General features: G+C 32.0%; 1 protein-coding gene across 2 annotated transcripts; it reads right to left on the bottom strand.

Moving 5' to 3' along the window:
* Nucleotides 1-5,487: 5,487 nt before the first annotated feature.
* LOC130625299 (uncharacterized) lies at nucleotides 5,488-22,098 on the bottom strand. Of its 2 annotated transcripts, none has more exons than XM_057440354.1 (3): nucleotides 21,703-22,098; nucleotides 9,747-9,897; nucleotides 5,488-7,907 (listed from the first exon to the last, which is right to left on the bottom strand). In XM_057440354.1, exons 2-3 carry the CDS (start codon nucleotides 9,862-9,864, stop codon nucleotides 5,611-5,613), a joined length of 2,415 nt encoding a protein of 804 aa, XP_057296337.1. In that variant the 5' UTR covers nucleotides 9,865-9,897; nucleotides 21,703-22,098; the 3' UTR covers nucleotides 5,488-5,610. The 2 variants fall into 2 exon arrangements, with proteins under 2 accessions (XP_057296337.1, XP_057296338.1); XM_057440355.1 differs by lacking the exon at nucleotides 21,703-22,098 and adding an exon at nucleotides 20,547-20,691.
* Between the last annotated feature and the right edge of the window lie 4,459 nt (nucleotides 22,099-26,557).

Raw genomic sequence — 26,557 nt, 5'->3', positions numbered from 1 at the left:
AAGTGATAAACCTTAGACTGCCTCAGCTCAATCAAACATAGTAACATTTATAATCTGTGAAAATTGAAAAGAAAAAGAATAAAAAACAAAAATTAAAAAGTTAAAAAGTGATCTCCATTAGAATTTGCCAAATAAATAATGATGGAAGTCTTAAACGAAAGCAGACTTCCATCACAGGTCACTTGGTCTGGAAGATTATTCCACACTTTTGCAGCTCTAAATGGGAAGGCTTTTTTGCCAAATTCCGTGTTGACCAAGGGAAGTGTGAACCTGTTTTTTGAAGCTCCTCTTGTTTGATGATTATGACAGTTTTTTGTCAAAAGGAATTTTGAGCGCATGTAATCAGGAGCAATGTGATTCATGGCTTTGAAAACTAATATGGCATCGTTTTTGATGAGTAAATTATTCATTGAATATTCCCTCTCTTTCCCAAGAAAGGTACGGACGCATGTTAATCGTTTTTCTAGTTTTCCCAATCTACCTTGGGTGGCACAAGCCCATGCCGGTGGATCCGTTAAGTTATCCAGTAAGTTATATAGAAAAATCACCAAGTAAGAGTCTCAATTTTCTATAAACCTTTAAGGAAATGAGTCTGAGATTTAAAACTTTTATTTGTTTCTTTTATTGCAAATCCTAATTTGCCTACACTTAAATAACATATGAAAGACTACAGTAAATTCACCCTAAAACACTTTCCCATATAAAAACATAAATTTTTAAAAAACTTATTGCCAAAAAAATAAGGAAATTCCTTCTTTTGAGGGCCAACAAATGAATTTGTAATTTGGGCAGTTAGCTCAACTTTATTTTATGTATGCTATATATTGTGGCCAAACTACCTTTATAAGTTCAAGACTACATTAACCAAGGTGTTTCTCCTTTTCTAACTTAAAATATTTATTAGTTTTAGACACTGGTTAATTGGCTATATATGCTTGTAAGTTTTGCATAAATAAGATTTCCACGATAAGACATTTATATACAATTAAAAGTCCATGTTCCACACAACTCAAAAATGCTCAAGCTAAGTAGTAGTGGTAGCATTGGAGCATTGTCTAGTTGGGCTAAAAATTCAAAGATTTCTATAGCTAGCTCAAACTTTAATCACTCTAAAACTCCTTCTAAATAAGTGAGGCTTGCTAACCACATAAAATAAATCATTATTAGCCAAAGGAACATGGACAACTTGTCTGTAAAAATTTGTTTGCAAGTATTATGGAATAAGACCTTAAAAATGGTAGACGCACAGTCCTATCATTTAGTAATTTTGCAACAAATCAGTGCGTTTAGATGGCTAGCTAGCTGTTAAACAACCTAACTGTGTTATAATACATAGGAGTATGCTTAATGTTAAAACAAAGAATAGAAAAAAATTGAAAACGCATTAATAGGTATAGGAAAAAAACTGTCAAGTTCAGTCTGTTCTGTGCAACTTTCACATTTCGCTCCCGAGCTAATTTTTTTGCAAAATTTTTTTGTGGTTTGTTTACATATTTTCACGCATGCGCACTTAGTTAGGATCTCCGGCTCCGGCCCCACGGCTCAGGCTTTACAATTTCCGACCCTTTGCCGCTCCTGTTTGAACCCGGGCGCTAATTCTTCACGCCTTCCCCTAGCCCTAGTGCTTCGATTACTATATTGTGTTTATTCGGATTAGTTTTAAAAAAAGTCGTTTAACTGAAGACTTTGTGAAGATAAAGCCTAGTTATTTTAAAGTTAATCTCGCTCTAAAAGGCAGTGTAACTTGTTTTAACTGGAAAATGGACTGAAAAGTCGTTCGGAGATTGGACGACCGATGTAAAAAAGAAGTAACTGGCGTGTCTTTTTACACTTTTCTTTGACACAATAAAGAAGTTACACGCACTCTGTTTGTTGTTGCAACGAATCTCAACTAGGCATGGTAAATTTACTATAAATCTAATAAAGGCAAAAAAATAAATTTTTAAATACCCAGAAGATAACAGTCCGGTTCAGTAACGACCATCTTTATACAAAGTCACTAATTAGCATAATATTGACCTTTATTAGTATGGGACTCTACAGACCAAGTCAAAAGATGAACCAGGGGAACTGTGATTGAAATTTAGTTAATCAACAGCCTTCTTTTTCAACCTCGTTCCCTGGGCAATTTTTCGCTTTTTTGATATCCGAGACGGCGCAAAGAAGAGTCCGAGATCGTCAAAAAGAGAAAAATGGGCCTGGGGACGAGGTTGCCTCCTTTTTAATAAAAAGTTCGAAAAAAAGAATAATCAATTTAACAGATTATCGTGCAAAAAGGGATTATAAGTCAAAATTGGTATTGTGGAATGTGAAAAAACAGAAGAAGCCAATAAATACTCATAATTTTTTAAAAGACCCCTAGGAAGGAGGATGAGAAAAAAATTAATTAGACGAATTAAAAGGGTTTTGTTCCAATGCGATCTGATACTTGTGATCTGAATTGTGATTTTTTGAAATACTCTGAGGACTAGTAATTGTTACTCTTGAATACAAAAAAATTACGCATGCTTTAAACCTAGTCGCTTAATAGAGTTTTGATTTCTAAAAACAATGACAATGAAAAAGCTGAAAATATCACTTCTGCTGATCAAATAAATTTGGCGAACAAAATAAAAAACTTATTCTTTTAATTTCGGTCTTGCATTTTTGTCATTGGTGCATTGGTAGTTTTTAATTACCGTTGAGATTTTACAGATAAAACATTTGATTGTGATTGTCCTAATGCAGTAGACTCTCTGTAATTCGACTTCCCCTAATTCGAACCTCTGCTCACTTCGAAAAAATCTTCTGGTCCCGTCAAAATCCCTTAACAAACTCTTATGATTCACTTCCCCTAATTCGAACCTCCATAATTCGAATACCTCTATATTTGGAAATATATTTCCGTCCCTTTAGATCATTTCACCCCATAAAGCGAACTTTTAAAGATTGAATTATGTAAAGTAGCCATTTTATCTCCCCCTGCTAATCTTTCATCGAGTGTAAATAGGGTTTTACATGTTCGATTTTAAAATCAAAGATCTAGGATTCTTTTCAAACTACAAAGGATACATTTTTGTTATTAATCAAAAAGATGGCGACTCTTTCAGCAAAACGTCGGCACAGTAAAAAGTCTACGAAAACAAAATACGAGGGACTCCAACAACTTGAGAAAGAAGTTTCATCAAAAGAAGTAGCTGAACAATTTGGAGTCCCTTAAAACACTCTTTCCACCAGGAAAAAGAATAAAGTAAAAATCATGGAATCATTTCAAAGTAGTTTGCAAGGAAAAAAGAGAATAATCCCAGAAACATACGAAGCATTGAATAGAGCTTTGATGAAATGGTTGTTAAATTTACAAAGTCAAAACATCCCCATCAATGGTCCCCTTTTAAAGGAAAAAGCAAATGACTTTGCCAAAGAGTTGAGTATAAAAAGCTTCCAAGCATCTGAAGGGTGGTTAGAGAAATGGAAAAAACAAGTTTGCGTTTTCTGTTTATACTTTATATATTTCACAACAGCTTTTCCTTTAGCACATTGATAAATCGTTCTTAAGCAAATAAGAGCAGACGACATGGTATTTTCATTCCTAAATCTTCGCCTTCGTTTACTGCTTTTCCACGTACAATAACTTTGCAGGAAATTTGTTTGCTTGTTGTTAAAAAGTACTATACCGTCTTTGCAAATTTTCCTGACTTTAGTTTGTTTTCTCGATTTGGCGAGCAAATGATGAGACCGTTGAATATGCTTGATTGTTTTGTCGATAAGGAGGAGCAACACTGCAAAAAGCAAACCACTATTCATGACTTTTTTGCAAAATAAGAAATACGTCTGAAGTAATATAGGAGATATAATACTCAAGATACATAGATGGATGTATCTATGAAGTTTATTTACTACCACCAACGCTGATTTTTGGACAAAATTTCACAAAAATTTATGAACTTTCCCTAATTCGAACTCTCCCTAATTCAAACTTTTTTTCGGTCCCCTGCGAGTTCGAATTACAGAGACTGTAGATAGTTCTTAATAGTTGTTATTCAACCTCGTTCCAGGGAATTTTGCCTTGTTGATAAGTTGATAGCGGCAAAAATTGTTGGCCACTCCGTAATAACGGCTCAGGGGCCACAAGACCCTGGGGACGAGGTTGGTTGTTATTGATAGCAACATAATAAATTAAAAGGGATGGATATATTGCGAGTAACACTCCTTTCTAATTAGGACAATCAGAGTCACTTTCGAGTGAAAATACAGTTGCGGAAGCCAAATAACCAATAGAAATCGCATAAAGGCAACTCAAGAACATTGCTCAGCAAGTTTTTTAGCTTATTTATCGACACATAGAAAATAGGAAGGTAATGCTTTGCTGGATAGAAAGACTTAATTTAACTCTCAAAGTCACTTTAGATTTTATTCAAAAAATTGGTGATTAAGATCAACATGGCTATTATACCTCTAATATGCTGACAAAGAACGGGAGCCATTTACTGGTCTAGGTTAGCCTAAACTTAGAGTACCTAATGTTTAAAAGGCCATCCATTAAAGGCGGCCGCAAATCGGAACAAACATTTGGGCCAACATCGGTCGTCCACATTTGTGCTGGCCAACGTGTTGTCTCGAGTTGTGGTAGATGGCAACATGGTGGCGAAGAAAAAAATGTTGGCCAACATTTATTATTTTTTTAAAAAAAACTGCCCAGCAGTATTGGGATAATCTGTATGTTCCTATGATTTGCTATTATACCCATCAGTACCCATCGGCCAATATGTTGATGGGTAGCTATAATAATAACCCTAACTAATATTTTAAAAATTTCGAACGTGTTTTTGAATCCTTTATTACATTTCGAATGCTCTTCTTCGAATGTATATGATTTATGTAGGAAAAATTCAAATACTCCAGCTGGAAAAGAAATATTCGAATGGGATGATGATGTTGTCGAATGGTTTATTGATTTATTTTAAGAAAGGCCTTGTCTATGAGATATATCAGATCGAAACTATTCAAAAAGAAATATCAAGGATAAAAGCACTCTCTAATATAACAGAAGAATTAAACATCACGAATAAAAATCATACAATCTAAAGCCAAGGCCAGCAACATAAATGCGGCAGCTTCCTTTTCCGCCATATTGAAAAAGGTAACGAATGAACATGCTATGTTTGCCGCCTTGTCAGTACGTCTTGTCAGTATTTTTCACATTTTATTTGAGGGTATTAGAGTTTCGTTGTCCATGGTCACTTCTTCAAGTCTCCTTCCTTGGCTCTTGGTTCAAGTCTTTGATCGTATACAAAAATGGTGTGATATATCTGTTTCTGTTTAAAATTTTTTGTTGTTTTTACAGATACGAAAGGACATAATAATTTCAAAAATTATATATCTACCTAGTTACCTAGCAGAAATTTTTCCTAAATTGGAGCAATTGGAGAACACGAGACACGCTATATAGAAATTGACTGGGCTTTGCATCACCAGCATCATCGAAAAACGAAACATTGCTTTCTAAATATGCAAACTTGCACATAAAAATTTTAATAAATAAAGAAAATTGTACAAAAAATATTTTCTAGAAATATGTTTGTGTTTCATCAAAATGGAAATACCATTACTATTATAATGTATAAATTTATATTATTGGTACAAATTAGGCCCGTTCATACCCATCGTCCTATTTTCTTCTTCATGTTTTGCTATTATAGCTGTTATAGGTATCAACTGACCCAGATTGTTTGAAAAATGTTTCTCAAAGCGTTCCCAATTACCTGAAAAGTCATGCTCAAATAGATCGACTATTTTTTTCCATCTTGAGATTTTGCTTTGTTGGACAGCTTTTTGCTGTGGACTCCATTGCTTTACGGGAGGTATTTTGTTCAGGCCGTGATACCACAACTGCAATACATCTTTAGCGCTAACTTTCCTACCGTTAATTTTTCGCGGAAGTAAGTAAAGTGCGTCTGTGCTTTGCGAGATAGTCCTATGGTGCGAGAAATCGAAAGTCATTGAACTTGCAGAAGTCGCGCTTAACGTCTCGACAGTATGCTGCTCTTGAAACGCTTGATTAAATTTTGAGAATATTTCCGCGAAACTCATTGGTTGTCCGTCTTCTTTAACGCATGCGTCGTTAAACGCGTTCATGTCACATTTGAATGTCTGATCATAAATAAAAAACAATTTCTCAATATCTGCTATGAATTCTCTTTGGTTATCTTTCTGTTCACGACTCCAGGTTTTAATTGGTGGAAAGTCAGTGGAGCCTTTATCCCAAAACCGGATGAGATCAGCTAAGGATGCAGAAGTCGGTATTGTATAAATTTCGTTAAATGAGTCACTCTTACTTCTCATGTCACTTTCATTTACCTCACTTTCCGAATTACTCGGTGAGGACTGGCCATCAAATGAGTAACCACTACTTTTTGACGACAGTTGCTGTCCAAACGGATGAAAACTAGATTTATCGACTTCCGCCGCCACATAATCTTCGTCTACCACTTCCACTTTTGGTGTAACGGTCAACTCTTTCGTGTCAGCTTCTGATGTTTTTTCTTTCTCAGTGAGACTCTTTTTCTCCAGCAGAGAAGGAGGCGAAGTACTTTTTCGTATTAAACATGGAGGACCAGGTAACGCATGTACTTCTTTAATCTGGAATTTATTACTAATTTTATTGGCTATTTCATCTTCTTCTGATTGGCTATCAATACTGCGTTTTAGATTTCGTCCTTCTGTGTGTGTAGGAGTTCCAGGCAGAGTTGATACAGTCATTAACTTACTGGTGATATTTAGCTCATCTCCGTATATTGTCTCAAACTTACTGGTGATGGCAGCCACTGGGAGTAGACAGCCATGACTGTCAGTGTATATTTCTTCAAATTTGCTCATGTCGCTATGACATTGATATTTAAAAATGTCGACTATTTTTTTCCAACGGGAGATTTTACTTTGCTGTTTGAATTTTTGCGCCTTGGTCCAAAGTTTGATCGGAGGTATGTCTCCCATTCCATGCTCCCAAAGTTGGATAACATCTTTAGCAGACACTTTCCGTCCGTTGATTTTGCGTGGGAGAATGTAAACTTTGTTGCTGTTGGGATCATGTGGAGTATCTGCTTGATCCTCAACCTCTCTTGAATGTAAAAACATTTCGCAGCTAGCTGCAACATCAGGACATAAACCGGCAACATGGGATGAAGTCATCATTTTTCCTTTCGAGTCTGTAAACTGCGAAATAAAACGACCGATATCACCGTGACATGACACGCGAAATAAGTGATACACCCGAAACCATTCTTCTAATTTATTTCGGTGTCGTAACTTTTGCTCTGGTGGCCAACTAATAATCGGTGGAATATCGTTCATTCCTCGTTGCCAAAGCAGTATAATTTCCGCGATATTAATGTCATCGGCGATAGACTGGAATGATCCAGTACTCGAGTCCCTGTGTATCACTATAGCATTATCAGAACTTGAACGAACTCTTTCGGATCGAGACGAGTTTGAAACAGGTGAGTCACTTGAATAATGTGAGTCATGATCTGACCTCGATAAAACTTCGTAGGGAAAGGTTCTTGGTCTAGACAGACGCGATTCGTTTTCGTGTTCGTGTAGCACTCTTTCATCGTGCCTCCCATACGTCACACTAGAATGTGGTTGTGGCATATTTTCGCGTTCCTGCATATTCTCTGAATAATTTATACCCCGATCGTAATAACTTGGAATCTCCCTCGTTTCCACTCGATCATGTGGTGTTGCTAGTCTTTCTCTAGGCAACCGCTCTCCTCCACGTTGTTCATAACGTTCGTAATTTAAGCGCTCCAACTCTCTTCTTTCATACGATAATAAAGTTTGTTTTAAATGTCGCACTTCGTCAACTAACCAGTCCACCTTTCGTGAAAGCTCTGCAAAGGCTGACATGTCCACGCAACTTCGCTCGTTCCCTAGAACAGAATAACTCAAAAAGTAAAATAAACGAAAATAAACGAAAAAAAAACGAAAATAAAACGAGAAACTACATATAGTTGATTCGTTTTTGAAAAGCCCATGCTGTCTGTGCGCATGTGCATGCACGCATTACATTATGACATCGTTGTTTGCACGAGCTTAAAACTGTTGACTTGACTATTGTTCACAAAGTTTTAGCCTTTGTAAATCGAACTTTTTTATTTGGTTCTGTTTACACACGCCCATTCGTAAAATGCGCACCGACTACTTCATCAATATTTTTATGGCACAGAAATAAACAATGACGTAAGATACGCAGGCAAATACGCAAGGTAAGGGGAATTATTCTGACAATGCGCATGTAGTTAAGTCGCGGCGTTTTGAACAGCTACAGGCAAAAAGTTGCTGTATGGAAAACACCTTATCAAACTGAGTCTTGATATTATACCAGGTCACTTGAACTCAATATAAGTTGCTAAAAATAAATATATGCGTATAGTACAGGGAAAACATCTAAATTTATAACCAGTACTTTGCTGGTTTAAAATAAATGCCCGCGGTTTCAAATTCCTTCCGCGCAGAGTGAATAATCTGCTGAGGAGCGCACTCGTGGAATTTTTTTACAAATTAACGAATAGTCCTTAATGCGTACAGTGTGGTATTTCTAGCGGTCTCGGAAGAATGATTTTAGTTCCAGTGCTTTTTTAATAGAAAATAAAAAAAATAATATTCAAACACGGGTCATACGAAAAACAAATTATCAAATCAGTTTGTTGTGCATAATTTTAATGTTCAAGATGCGGACGAACGCTGGGAGAAAGACTGCCAAAAGAATATGAGTGTGACCACAAAGATTAAATGGAAAGCAGAAAAAAAGTCTATCAAATTTAGAACTGGTTTCAAACACGGTGCTCTAATTAAAAAATCATTTCTTACTAAAAAAAATAATTAAAAATACCAACAAAATTAGTGCAAATGTTGTCACATGTGACAACACCACTATTCTACACAATGAGGATACGTTATTGGTAAAATCTATATTAAAGTTCCCGTATACGTCTTCGGTCTGTCACGCAAAATGGTAACCGCAATAGCGAGACACACGAAATGCGGTAAATAAAGGCCGGGCGAGCACTGGTATAGTGTTAAAAAATATTTTTATGACGATGAACTAACTCGCATTTCTAAAATATATATATAATTTTTTTTATAAGCAAATGAACTGAATTTGAAGAAAAATATGCAACTTTAGTTCTGTACAAATGTAAGCACAACAGAAAAAATTTATTTGTTGCGAAGATAGAAAACAAAGGAAATAAAATTTCAAAAACAAAACTACAAGAATTTCTTTGTTGCACACTTCAGTTTTTTTCAAAAACTTTTTTTTGTTAATAATATGTACATAAATTCTTACATAAATTACGAAAATTGTTTAAAATTAATGGCAAGTTTCGATCTACATATTGACTAAATAATTACTTATTTTATTGCTTATCAAGTTGTTTATAAAAAAAATTCGGGTAATAAGTATATATTTATTTTCCCGGGTTCCTGAGTGCGCACGTGTTCTTATTAGAACCTAGTTCTTTTACATAAATAGAAAAAAAGTGGTGTGTTTATTGATTTTGGTGAATTTGGCAATTCATCAAACTGATGAATTTATTTCGTTGCAGAAATTATTTTTCGCGAATTTCGTGAGTCTTGTCAATTTCGGAAATTTTTATCTCGTAAAAATTGATTCTCCATAAAGAGTGTCAGCAAAGTTACAAAATTTTATTGATAAGGCTAAAACTTTTTTTAAAAGCTGTTGTTAAACATAAAAAAAAAAAACTTACCAGATTGTGTGGTTCGTTCTCTCTCTTCATAACTTCGAATAAAATTGTGATTCTTGTACGGTAACATAACGGAATGATCCTCAAAAAAATCTCTTAGTGTGTTATAATGTTCGCGCATCTTTCGTTACATTAAGAAGAACACAGGAAACGTCTAAAAAAAATTACTTTCAATAACTTCAACAATGAATTATTTTTTTTAACTGCCTACGAAACTAGAAGTAAAAGCTTAAAATTCCTGTGTGCATTTCAAGCAGTGTGAAAACTGTTGCTGTGCAGAAAATAGACATGCGGAATGTGATTTCCCTATTTTCTGGATAAATAATTCAGCATTTTCTGTTTCGAAATGCACTTTCGAATTTTTTTTTAAGTTAGGCATAATGAAAAACTATAACAATTGATAATCAAATAATTAACGTTTAAATCATATTATACGAATATTTACTTTTGCCATAAATAAATTATTTTAAATAAAAAAAAGTAATAATAATAAAAAAAGCAGATTCAAAATCAAATATTTATTCTTTACTCTTTTATTTATGTTAAAATTTAATTAATTTTTTTATTTCAAGTTATCAATTATTATCCCAGTGCTGTAGCAGCTTATGGGATCCGAGGGAACGCCATTTCCCACAGAGAGAGACTTGTCCGGAGAAAGTGATTCATGTAAAGTAAATGCTTTGGGCTAATCTAGAGAGGGGAGGGCTGAACTCCTAAAATTTTTCCCAATCTAAACCAATACTATAATGGTAACTTATTTACTTATATTTTTCGAGAATTTCGCTAAAATTAATACCCGCAAAATTTATTAGAAAACACGTTTTTTGCGAAATTCGCGAATTTTGGACTTTTTCCTTTTTTTTATGTATATTTATATTTTATGTATATTTCGCCGTTATATAAATGTTACAGGTTAAAATACCTTGTAATATATACAAAAATGGCAGGAGCAAAAAGAAGGCACAAATTGCCTTAGCACTAAACCCCGTTGTTAAGCAAAAAGAAAGAAAGAGTTAAAATAATACTTAGTATAATAAAGCAATATTCTAACTATATATATTCCATAAAAAGATTAGTTGAATTTACAAAGGTCTATGTGAGAGTGTGCATCTAAAAATATTTACAAATGCCTGTAAGATCAGTCGTTAATAATTTTGTTTTTACATTTTTCTTGAAAATATTGAGAGTTGAGCTTGTTTTAATATCATCAGATAAAAGTTTATTCCATAGGTATGGTCCCCTATGTCTAATTGAAAACGTGCAAGATTCCTTATTTTTAAAAAAAGATTTACACGAATTTTTTACACGAAATTTCCCCCTAGCACTTAGTAGCTACTAGTGGTTTAAATTTCAACTTATATCATTTTTATTTTGTGCTTACAAACAAAAGTCCCTGAAAAACGATATAAATTGATAGAAAAATTCGCGAAATTTAACAAGCATCGAGGCATTAAGTCGATAAATCAGTTTAAGTAATCGATAAATCACTTAAAATAATCGACAAATCAGTTTAAGTAATCGATAAACCAGTTGAAGTAATTGATAAATCAGTTAAAGTATTCGTTAAATTAGTTAAAGTAATCGATAAATCAGTTGAAATAATCGATAAATCAGTATTATAATGCAAAGAAGCAGGTTAGTGCATCGTATTGTATTGATTGTCGTCGAATCAGTTTGTAATGACGAGACTTATTAAAAAAATAGAATAATTAAGCGAACAAAAACAATTCCGTATGTTTCATTTATTCATTCTGTGCAATGGTTTTAATATCCGAAACTCATTTCGCCTTTTCGGCACAACGAATCGATTAGACTTGATTAGACTTGGTTAGACTAGCTACTTGCCAAACTTATTCAAGGATTTATGCTTACCTCCCCGACTTGGGAATTTTAAATTATGGCATTGATTCCGTTTTTTATTTATATTGACAATTCATTTAACTAACAAACTAAGCTCATTATCTAGGTAAGACTATTGGTCTAGGTTATCAGTCTGCGTTTTTAAGTTTTGCATGCCGTGTGTTGCTATAGTTACAACACTGTAGTAAACGTTTGATCTTGTTTTTCAATACAGTATTTTTTTAAAAGAAACCAGTGCAAGGCTCAAGCAGCTACTGGTAGTTTCTTAATATTTTCGGCAATTTGAGCACTGAAGGTTAATTCTTTAAACTTGATATATCGGATGAAATCGACATCGACTTGTCTATGCATGTTGATCAATTTGGTGTAGACAAATTGAGCAAAAAAGTTTGCTTGTTAAAGTCAAGTACTTTATTGTTTAGAAAATGATTGCTTATCTAAAAAAAAAGGAAAGAAGGCAGTCCTATAAAAGTATGTTATCTTTTATTTCCGTTGGCATCAATTGCTCTTAAATGTCTTCTTTGTTCAGAATTAGCTACCCTGTTTTAAAAATAGCATAATACGAAAAACAGTTGGCCAATAGTCCAATGTTCTGTTTACAGTTTTTGTTTGTAGGCGTTTTTAATTTAATTTTATTATTTTAAGCCTAATCCAATATGAAATAACTACATAAAAAAATATAATAATATATAAATCAGGTATAAAAATTAGAATAAGTTAGAAGAGAATTCTACTTAAATTTGGAAATTCAAATAAATAGATTTTTTGCTTTTTAGGATAGTTAAATGTGGTTTTTACTGTTTTTGTTTGCTATATATGAATCATTAGATCGGAAAGTTATGTTAAAATCTAACTGCTTTAATAATCGAGTCAGATATTAACAGACAGCAGAGCCACAGCTTAAGGTTAAAGTACCACTTGAAAGTAATTCTCAATTCTTAGCACCACTTAAAACAACTAAAGACAAGGGGAAATGTACCGTGACTCCTATTTTTTAATAGCTTTAAAATAAAATGTCGATCACAAAATTGGGTTGCCTTCATAAAACCTTTTAGCTATCATAGCTACCCTTTTTATTAGCATACGAAATATTTTCACAGCGGTTTTCACCATGTAAATTTCCCGCCGTTACTGTGAAGATACTACAAAGCATTACTACTTTGATCTACCGCAAAGCATCAATGGTAACACCAACAACAAATCATTATAGCCAAAAAAAAATATCTCGACTTACCAAACAAATACGAATGGCGAAGCTGATTTGTGTAAATGAGTTTTTTTTAGCACTTTTGCCATCTCTGGTTGAGAAGCATTAGTCAGAAGTGGGAAGTCAACGGAATAAAAACATAGGCCACGTCAAGAAGATTACAGAACAGTGTCGTCTTTGTTTCAACATCCTTTGTGACGTCATAAATGACAGTGGATAACTTGTCAACGTTTTGGATTAGCGATAGGCATACTTTCAATTTTGTGGATATTTTAAACAGGTTATTTGGTTAGAGCTGACAGTTGTTTATTTTTGAAAGTCATCTCGAAATGTCGTGGCACGTCAAAACAAGATGATCATAACACGATGTTGAAATGTACATTGGTAAGTGAATTGACGCAAAATAAGTGATCATCTGAATTATTTAATGTGCATTCTGCGGAGTTTTTGAAAACCACTTTTGTCTGTAATAAATTTATAATTAATTTGTTGAAGCTTGATAGGATTACATGCTTCCTAAGGACAGTTTGAAAAGATCATTTTTATTTAAATTTAGGTAATTTTACCTTATTTATTTTTGGTGTCGGGTGTTTTGAGCTAGGAAAGAAATTTGCAATGCTACGTGTTCGATCCTATCAAAATATAAATAATTTTGGAAAATCATTTTTTCTCTACATAATATGATCACGACAATGAAAATATGCTTAAAATAGTTATCATACAGATTTATCATTATATAGCAATTAAATTTAAAAATTATAGTATAAAACAATGACATTAGTACTTGTTAAATTATATATGGATATATTATTTTAAATTAAAAGGACAAAAAATGAAAGTTTTATGCCACGTAACATATATTTTCACGTTACATCAGAAGATTCCACAAATTTTAATGTTAATTTAATAACAACTGTATAATTTTATTAATTATTTATCATATATTTATTTTTAATCATTATTATACCTGTACTTATTATACCTGTACCATACTGATCGATTGAGTAATAAATAAATAAATAAATAAATAAATAAATAAATAAATAAATAAATAAATAAATAAATAAATAAATAAATAAATAAATAAATAAATAAATAAATAAATAAATAAATAAATAAATAAATAAATAAATAAATAAATAAATAAATAAATAAATAAATAAATAAATAAATAAATAAATAAATAAATAAATAAATAAATAAATAAATTAACCTGCTGAGAATTGTTTCCATGGGAGTGAATGTTCATAAAAATAATTTTTGCATCCTTCTTCAACTTGAAAATGTCAAGGTTATTGGACGCTGATTTAGATTTAAAAGTGTAAAAAAAAAAACAAGAACGCTAAAAATACGTTTTAGAACTGGTGGTAAGTCCTTTACAATGAGTCCCTTACAACAAATCTCTTACCACAAGTCCCCTAAAACGAGTCCCTTACAACGAGTCCCTTACAGCGAGCCCCTTACAACGAGCCCCTTACAACGAGTCCTTTACCACGAGCCCTTTACCACGAGTCCCTTACAACGAGTCGCTTGCCACGAGTCCCTTACCATAAGTCCCTTACAACGAGTAGCTTGCCACGAGTCCCTTACCACGAAAAACGTGGGTAAGAAAACTTGATCTAAAATTCTTGTGATTGTTGATTGGGCTGAGCATGCTTTTGAGTTTTTAACTGGTACTGACACTCGATGTTCTTTTAGCGTTGATTCTTATAAACTAATGCGGATAGCATTTCTTAAATCGCGCCATTGCAAACAATTCCAGCCTCGTCGCTCGAAGGAGGCTAAATATCCTTCACCAACTACAATAAGTTAAAAAAAATAGTAAATAAATTAAAAATATCTATGAAAAAATTTAATACCTGGTCTTAAAACGTGTGTATTGAAAGTGTGTTGAGAGAGTACCATCGTTGTGTTCACACACCTCTCAAATATATAGCATTGATATCTATATTTAGCAGACGTTATGAATACAACGGAGATAGATGATGTTATAAAGAGATCTTTATCAATACCATCAACCAGGGTGACTATTATAGCGCTGCATAAAAGGGCTTTCTATGCAGTAAAAAGCAATTTAAAATGACTGTTAATTATAGATCTATAATTAGATATGCGCTTAAAAATGAAAGTTAATTCTGGAAGCTTTTTCTAAAAAAAGGGATTTGTATTCATAAATTAAAAAAGGACATAACTTTTGGTTTTATTTTAATCGCAGTTCAAAGAGAAAATGCGTTCGCCAAGGCAACGCGATAGCGAGTAACACCACATCTTAGAGACAAATTAACATCTAGAACTGACAATGGTTGTTTGACGGCTTTGTGGAAAGTCCTGCATTAAACAGAGGCTGCTGTGTTGTTATAGGAACCCTCTCGTTGTGATGGTAACTATTTTTATGAAAGCAGTTAAGATATATATGTATTTTTAATCAAAAATCTCGAGTTTTTGTGTGTGTGTCACACGCAACTTTGATATCCAATCTGTTCTGAGAATAAAAAAGAATATAGTTGCAACGATTAAATCGAGAGAAGACAAAAAAATGCGTCATACTTCCACCAAATATATAGAATGCGACTGTATTTTATCATTTCATCATTTCTGTTCCTACTTTATTCCTCTTAGAGTATACATTTGAAAAATTTCATCAAAGCAAAATCGAATTAAAATTAATTAAGCTGTTTCGTTAAATGTCATATTTTCCGCTATGCGCTATCTCCTTTAGGCGTTGTTAGTTTCTGTGAAAGTTTTTGAATTCTGAATGAAGAAACAAATCGAAGCTACTGACAAAAACAGTCATTGTTAAGACACTTACATTCCCACACTAAAAGTCAGCTGAGTTAAGACCTCGTTAAGAAAGGTCACAAGTCAATAAAGCTTATAAATCCCAAGCCAAATCTCTAACCAAAACTTATGCAATTTTTTTAAAAGTTTATTGAAAACTATAACAATCTTATTTTAGATTATTTCTGAGTTGTAAGTTAGTTTCTGTTATCAAAATTGCTTTAAACAGATTGGTTTAGCTTATCAATCATCCTTCTGTTGCAAAACATATTAAGATGATATCAAATTCAGATAATTTAAACAGTATTTCTCCATCATAACATCAGTTACTATAAAAAACCACTATCTACTTTCTAGATATCATTTCTGTCAACATTGTATTTGTTTACATAAACTTCACTACAAAACTTCTACTTTTACTGTTGAGAAAATGCTAAGAGAATGTGTAAACCGTAAATTAAAACAATAATCAACTCTCAAATTCAAAACAATGAACAAAAATAGGTTAGAAACTCGATTGGTTAAAGTTTGGAGACAAGAGTGAGGAGACATTCCTTATACCCTCATTATTATAACAAGTAATTTCTTGAAAACAGATGCTGCTGCTTGTATACAAAAATGTGCTTTAAGTAATGTTCAATCTGAACGCAATGTTTTCAGAAACGATGGCATTTACAACTTTTTAAAAAATTGCTTTCCCTGTTCATTCTTTCGGCAAAATAACAGTTTATACTTAAATTTTACCTGCCGCGAAAAACAAGTTATTTCATATAAAAAAGGTTGGGAAGTTGTCTAATAATTTGTATTTTTTTTCAAAAATCTTTGGTTGGTTCTAGAGATTTTTGAATTAGAAGTTCCAATAATTATTCGTGAGTTGTGAGTAACGTTTTGTATTTAACAGTTTTGCCAAAATATATAGGGTTAAATTTTTTTTTGGCCCATTCAGATCGGCGTTTTAAATATTTAAAAAAAAATTGATAGCTGATGATTAAAATTATGCTCGATAACGGCAGTGAGGTGTTTTAGAGCCAGTTGATACTTAAAATTGACCTATATCTTGAGAGATGAAGACTTTTCAAAAAAAAAAAATGATTCCTAGATATTTTTCAAAGATTTTTCTTATGAACACGTTTTTTCGCGGGATGTAACTTCAAGACAAAGGCAAAATTTTTGGACCCAAAACGAAAATTTTCTAATTCAGGCTCAAAGCATTCGGATTTTAAAGTTCTATGAGTTTCCACAAAGACAAATGTCCCAATCTTTAGAATTGTATTTACATCAGTAACTTCCTACGTTATATAATAGTGAAAATTGTTACTTGAATGAACTCCCATCAGGACTGTATTAGTCTCGTCCTCTTCATCCAAAAATGTTTTCGATTGTGGTTAATATGGGAGAAAATTTTGTTGAGAATGTGTTGCTACTTGATCTAGGAGGTTTAATTTAAAAATTTAACACCTGCAATCTTTCTTCGCGTGCAAAAAATTGCGTATCTTTTACGACCATGTTACTTCTCTTTCGTTGCAGTCCCATTTCAAGTTAATTGTCCAGGTATTTCTTTTCTTCTCAACACCAGCGATTTATCATTCACATTATTTCATATTTCAAGTGAAGAACATGTATATAAATATACTGAAAATTGTCAAAGTTTCTTTTTTAGTGAATTATCTTCTTTTGTGTTTCTTCTTAGGTGGCCATATTATTTTCAAACATCAAATTACAAAAATAAAACACTTGGCGACCCGAGGACGCTAACAAGGATTAACAAAATTTATCACTTAACCCTATAATTTCAATGTATTGTAAAACAAAAAAAAGAATACGCATTTTATGTTATTTTTTATTTATTTCCCTCGAATTTTGAAGAAAGATGTGATTTTTAAAAATCATTCTGAAAAATTATTTCGTAATTATCGTATTAAAGTAATTAAAAAGAAAATGAAAAATTAATAACCAAGATTTAGCGGAGAATTATGGTTGGAGAATCTGAAGAAAATCTCTCTTGAATTGGTAAGAAATTCGTAGTTCGCTATATTTTTCTTTTAAGCAAGGAAATCATAAAAGTCTTCTAACTCATCAATGATGAAATTCATCAGACAAATCTATGTCGAACGAAATCCACACAAATATTCTAAAATTTCGTCCGACAAAGGTTCTTCCTATGTGGTATCAAGTATTGTATTATAAAAGAAGTAAATAAATAAAATAAAAATACGGAACAAGAACAAAGAGATGAAACAGATAAACACTACCTAGTTGACCTGCTGACATTGGAGTCCGCCATTTCTTATTCTTTGTTTACTACTGTTTTAAGTTATTGTCTAAAACTACTTCTTCAGAAACTTAATGTCACTACGTAATACGTGTTTTTAAAACTTACCTCCTACAGAACAAGTCAGGTACAAATGAAAGAACTTGTCTTGGAATCTATTCATTGTTTTAAAAAATCTTTACTGGTTTTCGAGATGTAGGTCGTCTTGGTAGTTTTTGTTGTTATTCGCGCGAAATTATGGCATTAGAAGTTCGATGCTGGGAAACAATTGCTGGCATCATAAATGAAAATCAGGATAAAACAATTAATATTCATGAAAAATATGTTCAAAACATCAAACTAAATGGCTAAAAACATATTTCACCACGTGCCTTTATAAACCATTACATGCAACCTCCATTTATATCATCAAATATATGACGTCATGCATAATTAGTCGAATTAGCAAAACAAAGATAAAAATAATGAAAATAAATGAAGATTTTTTTAAAATTAAAAAGGTTTGTGAACAGCTTGTCAAGATTTTTCATAGGTAAGAAGGTATAGGTTCTTTGATTTAGTGTTGGATGACGTTGTTGATGTTGTTGTTGTTGTTGCTGTTATCCATTTGGACTAATCTGATACGTCTTCCTACCTTTCTCACCTTAGTCTATTTGCCTTTCAGCTTCTTTCTGACTTTTCTTTAATTTCAGACTCAAGTAACTCGATTGTTTATGTCTTGGAGAAATTTTAGGACATTTATTTAACTGCTGTTTGTTTGTGATAACTGTACTCCTCGTGTTGTGAGATAAAAAACATTTCGTTGAAAATAGACATGGTAACATCATATCCAACGTTGTAATGGAAACGCTTTGGTATTATAATTAAATATGCTGACTCATGCTGACGACTTCCTGGACATTTTGTTTTTTCGTTTATGGTTTAGTTTCTATCTAATTTGTGACCCCCCAAAAAAACATTTATTGTTGTTTAAAGCGTTTTTTTATCGTTTTTTTTTCACTATTTCCAAATCAGTAATTTTATTGACAATAAGAAGGGGGGAGGGACAAAGACATGAACTTTTCCATATTTCTATATTTTATATTATTATAAGACAAATTTATTATTTTTTAAATTCTGACATAAAAATTACCAACAAAATAGACATTCTTAGCAGATAAGTTTAAATTTTATTGATTTTTTTCTTCTTCCTGGAAGATGCCAAAACATGTTGGAGTATAAAAAATAATCAAAGCTTCAGTTGGTGCTTGGTTGCTGCGAATTTAAACTTGTACTTCTTATTTTTACAATAAACAAACTCATTTTTTGGAATCGTCTACAGTTACTGTAATAGAAACAACAATGCTTCTTCTGTCTTTCTTAACCACAAAAGGGCTTGCTCGCTTATTCACACAACAAAAAAACTCGCTGTAAATTTGTTTCAAACAAAACTTTATCAGTGGCCTCCTAAAAAGAGCCAGTTTATGCTTTGAAGCGCAGGTAACATTGTTGGTTCACAAAGGAAGGTGGAGAGACAGGTGACGACGGGTAATGAGAAGGAATGACAGTGATGGGTCACATGAAGACAGCTGACAAAGAACCTAAAATTATGCCTACTGTTTTAAATGGGTCGATACAATAAAAATAGTTCAAATATACGAAAGTTAATTAGAATATAACATATTTCTTATCAGACGTTTTTCTACGAGGTATCTTAACATAAAACGAGATTTTATTATATGTTACGCAGAATTAACATTTTGCCTAATCAAGTCATTTGAAATTTTTTAAATGGCTCTGTAAAAATGCTGTTGTTACGTATTTCTACCACTAGTTAAATATTATTAAACTTCCAAACTTCATTTATGTCAAGATATTATCAGGAGAATTAGTTCAACTTGCTTTTAATTTAAAAATAGATTTATGCTGACCAACTTAATTTAATCGTCAAAAATAGTGTCATAAGGTCAGATGGAAAACTTTCAAACTGAATATCTTAAAAACGAAAAAAGATTTTTAATTTTTTGTGTTAGAGTGCAGAACCATGCTAGCTTACTATAGCTACACGTGGCTTAAATTTGTACGTTTGGAAAATCAAAAACATTTATGATTTAATAAAGTAAACTTTCACGAAAAAACTTTAACCTTAATAGCATATGTATGATCATTAGTTTTGCTTTTCTACGAAGATCTCTATTTTTCCTTTTCACTTGCAAACAAAAAAAAAACGCGAAATATATTCTACACGAGGTTAATTCGGCGCTAATTTTTTTTAAGTCTATAAGAGCATCTTAGAACTGGATGTAGTAGTGAAGTTTTTGGCACTATGTACACTACGTTCTCAAAAAATCAAAATTTCAGTATTTCGACTCGTGGTGTTCAGTAAAACTCGTTTTTATAAATATAAGACGAAAAGTTTAAAAATCTTACCCTGTCCAACACTGAGAGAAAAAAACCTCTCCAAACCATTAAATTTATGAACATAGTTTTTATAAAAAAAACATTTCCAAAAAAGTAATTCTTCCAATTAACAAAAAATTTCTTTGTTTAAAATAATGAACATTTAAAAACTAACTCATAGTGGAAGAAAAAAATCAGAGTAGATTTCCAAACATGTAATGAATCTCAAATACAGGCTTTTTAAGTGTTAAATTCTTTTAATTTTATTATATAGAATGAAAAAAAAAATGAAAAAATGAAAACCTACCATGAAGCAACGCAAAACCAGACAGCAAATGCAAGTTAGATATTTCAGCATGGAAATCTATTTTAGTTTGTTGCTTTTTAAAAATCAGATTGCGTATAAAGTTGTAACTTTAAAAAACTACAATTTTTCTTGTTAAAAATATAAAGTTTTGTGAAAAATAAACTAAAGCTGGCAGTATAAAAACTTTAATACAATTATAATGAAATATAAAATAAGATGAAAAAATAATATTTTTTTAATTCTACTTTCCATTCAGGTCAGGAGCCTGGACGCTAGTCTAGTGGTTTGTTTACTGTCTATTCAACTTAATACTAGCATATTTAATTTTTTTTTTAAAAAAAAAATCAATTTTTTAGCACTAGCTGGGTCAAAAGAGGTCTGGATCTTACGATTTTTCTTATGCATGGGTCGTCTTTCAAAATTATGTTTTAATTTATAGAAATATGAAAACAAAAACTGAAAAGAAAACATTTGCTTAGTTCTCCAACGCAGTGATTTTAACAATTTAACACTTTGCTTTTTATGTTTCTGGTATTATATTTCCTTTAATTATCAAAACGAAGAGAAGGAGAGTATCTACAACGTAAAAACCCCTCAAAACCTTAAATCTTTATCAATGGGTGGTCTTAGAGAGATACCGTAACAATAGAACATTCTCTGACCTAAAGTAAAAAGATCGATTTCAAAAAAGAATTTAAAAAATATATATATATGATTAATACCTTCATCTTTGAGCTTGTTTAACTTGAATTTTTTCATACCAGCGTTTTAAAAAATTAAATTGTAAGTAAAGGAACTCAAGAACACGAAGCATTGGAAAAAATTTATACCTGGTTTCTCACCTGGAATGCATTTTAGCAGTACTAAAAAGAGATTTCTCTCCTTATCAAATTTTACCTTCATTCTATACCAATAAAATGAGAATTAAAAATTGGTAAAATATATTATTGTTTGCTAACAGAGTTGTTAGGAACATCAGATATTCTATTTTATATTTCTTGCCTTCAGAGTATATAAAAACCATGCTTTAAAAGAAATTCTAAATAAATACGACGTGATACGGTATAACTTTAAGAATTAGAAACAAAAAATTATGCCGAACTCTTGCTTCCAAGAAAGAAACGGGAATGAATTAGAAAGAAAAAGAAATTCTCACTTGAAAGTTTTCCTTGCTTTCCAATCGCCATTTCAATACATTTTTTTGTTTAATCTTTACCACAACTAACAGCTATTTTTCTCTTTCTCTCTTTCGGTTAAAACAACCTGTCGTGCCTACCTGGAATTTGTAATTAGCAAGATTTGATCTATTTCAACATGATTCCAAAAAGAAAGTTATTAAGTACCCAATACGTTGGATAAAAAACAATAGACCAATGCTCTCACCAAAACTCGTAGCTTCTAGAAGGTCCCAACGGTCCGAATACACTTTTTTATTTCCACTTTTTATATAAGAAACCACTTTATAGGAAACTGAATAGTCGGCTTCCTGAAAATTAAGAAACTTTTACTAGTTGAAAAAATGTAAAATTATTGTAAGTAAAAAGTAAGTGCCTCCCATCAATTAGGAGCTTTCGAATGGCATTAATAGCCCGTAAAAAGCAAAACCCTTTCGAGGAGAGGAGAGGAGAAAGAGGTAGTTTCGTAGTTTCAGAGTCTTTAAGAGTTTAGAAAATTAAGTATTATAAAATCTCGTTGTTAATTGTGATAATTATTGCGGATAAAAAAATTGGCAAAATTACTAGGGAGGGAGGGAAGCCCTGTCCCCCTAACCCCCAGTTGCCACGGGCCTTATTTAGGTATTATCTCCTAGTATAACAAGGATCTGAATAAATACCAAATATGTTATTCCGACAAATCCCTAGACATTATTTTAGATGGTAAATAAAATGCGAAAACAACTTCTTTTTTTAACCCTTTCTGTATATGTGTTGATAAAAGTTTTTTTGTTGTGTCAAAATCGTGTAGTTAATTCAATATCCCTCTTATAGGCCCTGTCAAAATTAAGAAACTTGCTAAGAAACTTTTTTGTATTGAAATTAATGATTTGGCCTTGTCCTTGGGTATATGGTTCTATATAAAACATAAAAAGTGTAAAAACCATGAAAAGTTTGTTTGTTATTTTTCACATTTTCAGAGTGATTTTTTTCTTATTTTGAGAATTTTTTGTTTACTTTACAAACATTATTACAAATATTTGCGATGCAGTTTCGCAAAAATGTATCAATTTATTCCGAAAAATTTTCGCCTCAAGGTATGAATTTCTCTACAAGAAAATATCAGCAAAATTTCAACTTCATCATTGTTCTTATTTTTTATTTTTCAGAAGGCAAGGTTTTAAAAACGTTATGAACTTAAGATAAGTTTTTTAAAAATCAAAATTTCTTATTTTAGGATTTTCTATTCTATTTCTAGTAAAGACCATCACAGGGTTGAACTTTTCTTTTTAACCAAATGCTTAATAAGAAACTTAATACCAGGCTATCTATAAAAATTTAAAAATAACTTCAGGAGCGAAAAAATAAAATAATACAAAAATAAATAAATAAAATTTTTAAAATTTTGTTGTAAGAAACTTTACGGAGAAAAAAAAATATGAAAAACATGTTTCCTTATTTTTGATTGACAATCTATAATGGTAGCTGTCTGTCTGTCTGTGATCCAAGATGGTAGCTGCACGTATTGACGGGTGAATTTCCGTGAAGTTTTTCACAGGCATAGGACTAGTTTGTAATAATTTCTAGAATAGCAAATTCATTATCCTTCTGATGCTGTTTTTATTTACAACTTAAAAGACATTTCTAATCAGACAAAAAAACACTTAACCTTTTTCACCAAACCTGAAATCAGTTAAGAAACAAGAAACTTCTGGAACCAAAAATCGTGATCAAAATTAAGAAACTTTTAAAGCTAAAGTCACCGCATCACGCCGTATTTTTTTGATTTTTTTTATAGCCCCCTTGCACTCACTCAAACCCCAAATTTATTTATTTACGAAGATAAACAAAGTATTAAATTCATTTGAAGCATCTATAAAATGCAGGTCTGAGTTCAGTGTTCCTCATTGAGAAAGACTTACATTGTCGCGATGGACACCCTCTGCCATCCTCCTAGGTGCCACAGGGAGTCCAATTAACTCTATGCTCATTTAACAGCCAAGAACGTGTATGTGTGAGAATATTTCAAACAAAAGCAAAAATTTTCACTTACTAAAAAGTTTCACACAAATTGAACCATGAAACACTAACATTAATTCCCCGTCACCTTACAAAAAATAAAGTCCAACTGTAGACCAGAATTTTTTATTGTCAAAATAAAAACTCAAAAACAAATAAAAAAAGGGAAATCAATTATCCTTCCTAACGCCTTTTTAAAAGTCACCTTACTCCTCTATGTAGGAAAAATTGCAGATACTGTTTCATTTTGCGTGGTAATGAAGACAGGAAAAAATAAACCACTAAGGATAAAAATGTTCCACCCAAGGTCTACATAAGTAACCTGTTGGTCAGGCTATGTTTGTATGTTTGTTGACATGATGTACATTTCTAAAAAGTTCGAGTTACTAGTATTTGTTTTTTTAAAGCTATTGGAAGAAATAATATCTCAGTTGAATTTTACTATGATAACATTGCTCTTAAGTAGTTTGACATTGTAACATTTTTTTTTCACTTTTAAAAATAACACTTCAAAACTTAATTGAACCTAAGCAAAGTCGACTGAAAATTAAACAAAAAACAGAGCTGTGCAGTAGCAAACAACAACATTGAGACAGAACTCGACGTGACGATAACAAGGACGACAACAATGGTGAAGACGATTACTACTACGACGACGACAATGACGACGACAAAAACAATGACGACCAGAATGACGACATGAATGACGTCAAGAACAACGACAAGAACGACGGCGGCAAAATTACCGACGACGAGGGTGTCAATGACAACAGCAATGAGAGATAAACAGAGGAACGAAACAATAACAAAAAGATATAAGTGATATGAGTACCTAGAGTGATGTATAACAGGAAAAATAACATTCAAAAACAAAATATAAATGTTGGAAATAAAAATAAAAACTCAGGATGGTGGAAAAAAAGAATTAATTTTACTGTTTTTAAATATTTAGACTTCCAATGGAGAAAATAAAAATAGTTGTAGCAGCTTATAAGCAGATTAACCTTGTTCGGCTCCACAAAATATTTACGTACTTATTGCTAATCAAAAGCTAAATTTATTTTTACAATAATTCTATTGGTTCTTATAACTCAATTCAAAAATGTACAGCTACTAATAAAACTGTCCAAAATTAAATACTAATGCAAAATGTTGACTTATAAAAAGCTAAAAGCTGAGCTAAATCTCATGGTTAAAAAATATCTTTATTGTGGTGAGCGACAGTGAATATAACTCGAATATGATGCAACTAAATTCAACTCGTAAAGATATTTATTTAGTTATTATCATATAAAAATGAATTACACCCAATAGTTACTTTCCCTGGTTAAGAAATCTTACACATTTCACTTAAAATTAGCTCTAACAATGTCACTGCAAAATAGTAGGTGCAAGGCACACCTAATTTCATTGTTACGATTAGAGCCTGATTAAGACATAAATTTTTAAATTGATCTATCCACCTACCTACCTGCCTACCTGTCCACATTATCAGGGCTTCTTCCAACATGTCTACTGCCACCGAATGCCACTTTCCGAAAATAATATTGATTATAGAATTTTAATTACACGTTTTTTTGACAATAGCATTAATTAAATAACACAAAAAGCTAATGCTTTATTCCATCACCATGGAAACGTGTCATTAAATTAGGAGACAAGTATGTGTGGCATACTTGAATGACTAAATTATATTGTTTTTCTTGTTTCCATGGTTTCATACGATTAAATATCTTTTTTTTTGCATCGCTAAGTGCTATCAAAATCAATTTCTGACAAACGATAGATAATTATAAATTGCTATGGCCAAAGCAATTTAAAAACCACACCCGGGGATTTTGAATTGGTCTTAATTTAGAATTAAAAACTCGTAAATATTAATTTTTCCTTTCATATCTGTCATTCAACCTGGAAGCACATGCAATAGATCAATGCATTTTCACATTACTGTTTTGGTATCGATAAAAACGTTGAAGGTCTTTACTCGCATTCCTTCGTGACAAAATATTTGAAATCACGTAACAGAAAGTAATACAAAAACATGTCATTTTTCAGACAAAAATTCTTTCTAACAATAAATGAAAACCAATTTGACATTATATTGTATTATTTCAGCACTAACAAGGCAATGGAAAGGTTAAAATTTAAAAACTAATGTCATCTGCATTCGATATTTTAGTAAGACAGTTTCAAAATATGGTTATTTCATCACTCAGTAAAGTCGTTAAAAGATTATTGCCGTCAAGGTTGCTAAGAAAAAATGTGCAATTAAGCCATAAATAAAATTAACAACGAGGTCAATCTGCAAATGCCAAATGTTAGCAGGCAGTTTACTACGTATCTATGGTAACTGCAAAACAAAACAAACGCGATATAGTAATCATCGCATGGTGATAGATGTGTAAACATAGAACCTGGTTGCCGATATTTGAGATCTGTGCGAAAGTGTGTGGCCTTTCAAATTGACCTTTTTTTCGATTGAATTACCATTGTAGCTTTTTTAAAAGTGTTTTTTTTTAGTGGTTTACACTGAAACGAGTAGGTTCATTCTCTCAATTTTTTGTAATCTCGCAAAATCTGTTATTGTGGTGGTTATCAGATCTTCGTAAGTATTATGAGGATTTTTTTTTCTCTATTATTTATACAGCATAGCCACATAGTATTTAAAAGACGTACGTGGCATTAACATAGCTAGATGATACACCGGTAATGTTTTCCCTTATATGGGATAGGTTGACCCCATGGCATCTAATCGTATTAACTGGTTTTTAAAATAAACGACATGGAGAAGTTCACGTCAACATGCTTTGCATGACGAAAATCACGTTGTTTTTCCGT

This window comes from Hydractinia symbiolongicarpus, chromosome 14 (assembly GCF_029227915.1).
Source record: "Hydractinia symbiolongicarpus strain clone_291-10 chromosome 14, HSymV2.1, whole genome shotgun sequence".
NCBI classification, from domain to species: Eukaryota; Metazoa; Cnidaria; class Hydrozoa; order Anthoathecata; family Hydractiniidae; genus Hydractinia; species Hydractinia symbiolongicarpus.
The sequence above is the reverse complement of the archived record's forward strand: the minus strand, read 5'-3'. Positions and strand labels throughout refer to the sequence as shown.